This window comes from Rattus norvegicus, chromosome 8 (assembly GCF_036323735.1).
Source record: "Rattus norvegicus strain BN/NHsdMcwi chromosome 8, GRCr8, whole genome shotgun sequence".
NCBI lineage: Eukaryota > Metazoa > Chordata > Mammalia > Rodentia > Muridae > Rattus > Rattus norvegicus.
The window spans coordinates 128,699,388-128,706,493 of NC_086026.1; the positions used below are offsets into that span (position 1 = coordinate 128,699,388).

A 7,106-nucleotide genomic window follows, 5' to 3' on the forward strand; every position below is an offset into this window, starting at 1 on the left:
GTCAATTCCCCCTCCACCCTTTAAGAAAGAGGCTTTCACTGGTCCCAGGGCTTGGTTCTGTCAGAATGGCTGCCGTGGAACTCCATAGATCCTTCAGTCTCCTCCACCGACTGGGATCACAGGCAGAAGCTCTGAGCGCGCCTTTAATGTGGACTATGAGTCCTTAGCCTCGCTCAGTGTGCACTTTGCCTACCCAATCTCTCCCCATCACGCTGTGATACAGGCAATTTGTCTCACTTCTGTGGAATTAAACATTCATAATGAAAGAGCTCGAGTGTGAGAAGAGAAAGACAGACTGGAGGCTGAGGTCATCTTCCCTATACACTGTGAGACGCGTCTGAAATGGCAGTCGTTCCATCCCCACTTGAGGTTGAAGGTCACCTTCGCAGTCTCATCGTTTGGGAGAGAAGAGGACAATGTACTCCCTTGCATCTGCTGGGGACCCTGGAAACCTAGCACGGTGACAAGCGAGGCCACCCCTGGCAGAGCTATTCCAGCCCTATAGCTCAACTGAGTCTCTGGGTGACAGAGTGTGCCTTCGAGAGGCCATTGAAGTGGGAACATCCATGGCTTCACTTTTATAATCAATTCCTTAAAAATAAAGAAAGTTTTTTAAAAGGGGAAGGTGCTGGAGAGATGGCTCAGTGGTTACAAGTGTGCCCTGCTCTTGCAGGGGACTAAGTTCAGAGGCTCAAAAAGCCTTTATCTTCAGCTCTGGGGAATCTGTTCTCCTCCAAGGCCACTTGGGTGCATGTGTGCATATACACAGACACATGAAGTAAGAATAAAACAAATTGCCGGGTGTGATCATTTTAATCCCAGAATCCAGGAGGCAGAGTGAGGCAGATCTCTGAGTACTAGGCCAGCTTAGTCTACATAGGGATGTCCAGGCCAGCCTAGTGTACATAGGGAGTTCTGGACTAGCCTAGTCTACACAGGGAGCTCCAGGCCATCCAGGGCTACAAAGTAAGAACCTGTCACAAATAAGTCTTCATAATCACTGATGCTTTCAACAGGTATTCAAGGACCCTTCTTCTCCCTTTTCTCTCCTCTCTTTTACTTTTCTTTCCTTCCTTCTTTTGAGACAAGGTTTCATATAGCCCAGGCTGGCCTTGATCGTACTATGTATCTGAGGATGGCCTTGAACTCCCAATTTCCCTGCCTCCACTTCCCAAGTTCTGGGACCGTATTTGTGTACCACCACACCCAGAGAGGCCTCTCTGTTAAGCTGCTGCCTGCCTGTCTGCAGACCAGAATGCCACAGACTGAGTAACCTCCTGTTCCAGATTCCCAACCTCTGGAATTTGTACTTGTTACATTATTTGGGGAGAAGGTCTTCTGCGGTGTAATTCAGTCAGTGGTCTTGAAGTGAGGGGTTTACTGTGGATTATCTGGGTGGTCAGAGCGTACAGATGAGAAGCAGAAAGACTGGCCACAGACACACTGAGAAGGAGATAGAGACCAAGATGGAGGGATGTGGCTGAAAGACCAAGGTTGCTGGGTAGCACTTGGAAGCCACAAGGAAGGGTTGTCCTTTGAGCTTCCCGGGGAAGGCCATACTGGTAAATGACAATCATCTTGTCTCTAGGACTGTAGGAGAACAAGTATTGCTTTAAGTCACTGGCACTGGGTCACAGTCTCTGGAGGGGACTAACACACAGGATGAGGGCAGATGCACAAGTGGTCCTGCTGGGCAGGGATGGGAGCCAGCTGTTTCTGACCTGGCACCTCACCGATGGAGTTGGATTCATACTTTCCACCGTCACAACAAGCATCAGCAGTACCCGAGAGTCCAGTGTTCGCAGTCAGCTCGACACTGACATTTTCTTATCTCTATACTGTCTTAAAGGCTGGGGCTTCCCCCAAGCTCACCTAAAACCTCTTGGTGATGAACTGAGGTGTCAGAAGATGCTTCTAAACGATAAACTCACTAGTCAGAAGGCAGTTAGATTTATGGGTCACAGAACAGAAGCCAAGAGGGATACACTGAATAGCATAGCATCCAAGGTCCAAGTATGGAGGAGAGAGAGAAAGAGAGAGAGAGAGAGAGAGAGAGAGAGAGAGAGAGAGAGAGAGAAGGAGGGAGAGGAGGAGGAAGAGGAGGAGGAGGGAGGGGAGAGGGGAGAGGGGAGAAGGGGAGAGGGAGGGGGAGAGGAGAGGAGAGGGAGGAGAGGAGGAGAAGAGGAGGAGACACACACACACACACACACACACACACACACACAGAGAGAGAGAGAGAGAGAGAGAGAGAGAGAGAGAGAGAAACACCTTACAAGTTCGAGGAGCTGCATTGATGCCCAGAACCCACGTTCAGAAACAAAAACCAGGCAGGGTAGCCCATGCTTGCAATTCTAGTTCTCAGGGAGGCAGCATTACATGGATCCTGGGGCTCTCTGGATAGCCAGCCTAGCCCGATTCGGGAGTTCCAAGTCAGTGAGAGACAACATGAAAACAACAGAAGCAATCGGTAAGAGACGTATTAAGAGCAAGCGTTGTGCTGAGCAGCAGTGGTTCACACCTGTAATTCCAGCACTCCAGAGGCAGAAGCAGGTGGATCTCTGAGTTCGAGGCCAGCCTGGTCTACAGAGTGAGTTCTAGGACAGCCAGGGCTACATGGAGAAACCTTGTCTTGAACAGCAAAACAAACAAACAAACAAACAGGAACCAAGAGTAAATAAACAGATCTCCCCACCCCCATACCACAGTCCTGAGGAGAGATGATGACCCCTGCTTCTCTGCCCCCAGACCTGAGACAGGAAGAAGAGACTGAGGCTCAAGTGTCAAGGAGCCCCCATTGTGTAGCATTCTGCTCCACTGCTCTGGAGGCAGGGCGGGACTGTCCCATACACCAGAGGGGTTGGGACTGTAAGTTGGAGGTAGGTAGGTCCGACTGTCTCCCTTCCTTCCTTTGGATTGGCTGAGCACGGTATATATACATAGAGCTGAAGCACCCAGGAAGAGGAGTCAGCAGCAGACATGCGGCAGAGGAGTGGGCAGCTCTGAAACCTCAGAAGGAAGGCTCGCTCACCTACCTGGTAGGACGCCTCCGTGGGGTTAGGCTCAGAGGCAGTGACAGGGGCCACTTTCATCTCCTTACAGAGAGATGGGGAGAAGACTGACAGTTGAGTGTCTCCAAAGTCTGAGCCCACCAGCGCGTGTGCCTCTTGGTGGCAGACAGGAGCGTGTCCCTTGCCCTCCAGGACACAGAAAGGGCTGAAAGCTCTCACGAGAGTGGAGAGATTAGGCAAGATGGGAATCTTCTGCGGGGGGGAGGGGGGCAACCTTTCTACACAGAAAACTTCCATTCAATCACACCTGCTTGTGTGTCTTCCAGCGGAGTTTCTGCGTGTGGAGGGTGTTGGGAATGGAACCTAGGGCTTTGTGCAGGTTAAGCATGTGTTCTACCAGTGAGTTGTGCCCCCAGGCCCTGTAACGCTCTATTTCGTGTTAGTTTGGTGTATGTGTGCATGTATGCACGGGAGGTCAGAGGTCAGCCTTGGTGCAGCCCTTCAGGAGCTGTCTTCTGGCTCTGTGCTCACTAAGCAGGCCAGGCTGGCCAGAGCCATGGAGATAAGCCTGTCTCACCACCACACATGGGTTTGGGGGTTGGACTGAGGTGTCCATGTTGGCTCAGCAGACACCTCCCTCGATGAGATATCTCCTCCGACCCAGTGTTAGACATGACTGAATTTCAGCCTTCGCCGCTAAGCTTACTTCTGGTGAGCTTGGTGCTTTTCATTTTGAGAGTAATTGGGATCATACTTTTTTTTTCTATTGCATTTTAAATCATTTTGGGGGTTATGGAAGCAAAGAATGAATGAATGAATGAATGAATGAATGAATGAACTAAATTTATGAATATCATGGGATACATCTAAAGTAAAATACAAAATGAGACTTCATGTATGTCGCCTAGAAATGTGCATATAAATATTAGGGGTTGGGGATTTAGCTCAGTGGTAGAGCGCTTGCCTAGCAAGCACAAGGCCCTGGGTTCGGTCCCCAGCTCCGGAAAAAAAAAAGATAAATATTGTCTATTACATATGTATGTACTTTGCTTGTTTGAGACAGGGTTTCTCTGTGTAGCTCTGTCTGTCCTGGAACTCACACTGTAGACCAAGCTAGCCTTGAACTTGGAGACCCATCCTTTTCTGCCTTCCAAGTGCTGGGACTAAAGAAGTGTATCAACATGCCTGCCCTGTATTTTGTTTGTGAATCCATAAAATGAAAGAGAAGCCAAGCACAGTGGCACATGCTTTTAATCCCAGCACCTGAGAAGCTGAAGCAGGTGGATCTCTGTGAGTTTGAGGTCAACTTGGTCTACATAGTAAGTTCCAGGACAACTAGGGCTATATAGTGAGACCTATCTCAAAAATAACAAAATGGATTAACTAATTAAAATGAGAGAGAAAGAGAGACAGAGAGAGACAGGGAGAGAGAGAGAGAGAGAGAGACAGAGAGACAGAGAGACAGAGAGACAGAGAGACAGAGACAGAGAGACAGAGACAGAGACAGAGACAGAGAAGCAAGGTGGTACAGATCTGTTAAACCTCCACTTAGGAGGCTGAGGCAGGAGGATCATGAGTGCCATCCTGGGCTATGAAGCAAGTTCCAGACCAGCCCAAACCACTTAGTGAGACCCTGTATAAACGAAGCAAGGTCTAGGAGGATAGCTAGGTGGTAGAGCATTTGCCTCACACCAACACCCTGGTATTGAGCCTGAGGGAGAGAGGGGAGGTGTTTACAGGCTTCAGTATGCAAGTATAGTCCTCAGCACCTCTCCTATGCCTGTCTGACCAGGTTTTCCCGCCTCGATGGATTACACGTTGGAGCCCAATGTCACGATGACTGACTACTACCCTGACTTCTTCACCACCCCCTGTGACACAGAGCTCCTCCTCAGGGGTGGCACGTTGTATCTGGCCGTCTTATACTGCATCTTGTTTGTGCTGGGCCTTCTGGGAAACAGCCTGGTCATCTTGGTCCTTGTGGCCTGCAAGAAACTGAGGAGTATCACGGACGTCTACCTCCTGAACCTGGCCGCTTCTGACCTGCTCTTCGTCCTCTCCATTCCCTTTCAGACCCACAACCTGCTGGACCAGTGGGTGTTTGGGACCGTGATGTGTAAGGTGGTCTCTGGCCTCTACTACATTGGCTTCTTCAGCAGCATGCTCTTCATCACCCTCATGAGTGTGGACAGGTACCTGGCTGTCGTCCACCCTGTCCATGCCATCAAAGTGAGGACGGCCAGAGTGGGCACAGCCCTGAGCCTGGCAGTGTGGCTGGCTGCCATCGCGGCCACCGTCCCACTGATGGTTTTTTACCAGGTGTCCTCTGAAGACGGCATGCTACAGTGCTTCCAACTTTACGACGAGCAGTCTCTGAGGTGGAAGCTCTTCACCCACTTTGAAGTCAACGCCTTGGGTCTGCTGCTCCCCTTTGCCATCCTCCTGTTCTGCTACGTCAGGATCCTGCAGCAGCTGCGGGGTTGCCTGAACCACAACAGGACCAGAGCCATCAAACTGGTGCTCACCATAGTCGTCGTGTCTTTACTCTTCTGGGTCCCATTCAACGTGGTCCTCTTCCTCACGTCCCTGCACGACATGCACATCTTGGAGGGATGTGCCACCAGGCAGAGGCTGGCCCTGGCCACCCACGTCACGGAGGTCATCTCTTTCATGCATTGCTGCGTGAACCCTGTCATCTATGCTTTCATCGGAGAGAAGTTCAAGAAGCACCTCGTGGATGTGTTTCAAAAGAGCTGCAGCCACATCTTCCTCTACGTCGGGAGACAGATGCCAGTGGGGGCGTTGGAAAGGCAACTGTCCTCGAACCAGCGATCTTCCCACTCTTCCACACTGGACTACATCTTGTAAGGGGGGTGGTGTGCACGACAGGCAGCCTCCACCTACATTGCCCTTCCTGCTCCCAATCTTCTCCCCCCACCTCCCCACCCCGCTCACTTCTCCCTTCCCCTCCTCCCACTTCTGGCTTGCAGAGACAGAATCTCACTATGTAGCCCAGTCTGGCTTTGAACTCTTGCCCTTTGGCCTCAGCCTCAGCTGGACCAGTGCCACCCTTCTTTAAAAGAGATAGAATAAATTTTTTTTTAATTCCTTGAAAAAAAGTGACCTCTTAGTTTTGGGAATTTTGTGCCTCTGTCTATGATAGATAATGTTTTGTAGTTTTTCTCTTATATTGTTCTGGCCAGGTTTGGTTCCCTAATATGTATTGACAAATACTTCTATTCCCAGGACTGAAGAGATGGCACTGCAGCTAAGGGCACTCTGAGAACTGGGCCCAGCTCTCAGCACCCACATGGTGGCTCAAAACGTCTGTAGTCCAGTTTCAGGGGATCTGGTGTCCCTGTCTGGTTCGGTGGACACTAGGAACACATAGAGCCAGTGTACATAACTGCAGGTAAAACACTTATACACATGGAACAGAATAAAATAAAGTCTATCCTCTGAGATGGTTTGTGTAAAAAATGGCATTACTTTCTCTTTGAAGGTTTGATACAACTTATTAATAAAGCAATCCGGGGTACTACTGTACGATTTAATTTACCAGACAGAAACGTTCAGCCTTTTTATCTGTTCTTGATTTGTAAGAAATTCTGCTGTTCCCTTTAAGCTCACAAATACTTGAGCATGAAGTCTTGACAATTAATTTTGTTGAACAATCTTTTTTTAGTATGGGGATGTCCCTTTCCGGTCCTGATACTAATCATTTGTGGCGCTCTTTCTCTCTCTCTCTCTCTCTCTCTCTCTCTCTCTCTCTCTCTCTCTGTGTCTTTCTCTCTGTCTCTGTGTCACTCTGTGTCTCTCTCTGTCTCTCCCTTTCCTTCTCCCCCTTTCCTCCCCCTCCCCTCCCTTCCCCCTCCCTCTTCTCTCCTAGTTCAGTTTTGTGGGACTTATCTGATGCTTAAATCTTTACAGGGACCAGCCTTTGGCCTCACTGACTTCCTGCCTCCTCTGCTCTTTGATTTCTGTTTTTATTTTCATTTCACCTATTTGCTTTGGGCTTAGTATTTCTATGGGCTCCTGGAATCTTCTATTCACTAAGCGTTCACTCAATGCTACAGAGTTCTGTCTGAGCACTTTGGT

The 7,106-nt window shown here is 49.5% G+C and overlaps 1 protein-coding gene across 1 annotated transcript; it reads left to right on the forward strand.

Moving 5' to 3' along the window:
* Positions 1-4,578: 4,578 nt before the first annotated feature.
* Positions 4,579-6,539, forward strand: Ccr8 (C-C motif chemokine receptor 8). The gene has a single exon (NM_001427325.1). It carries the CDS (start codon positions 4,815-4,817, stop codon positions 5,874-5,876), a length of 1,062 nt encoding a protein of 353 aa, NP_001414254.1. The 5' UTR covers positions 4,579-4,814; the 3' UTR covers positions 5,877-6,539.
* The last annotated feature ends 567 nt before the right edge of the window (positions 6,540-7,106 follow it).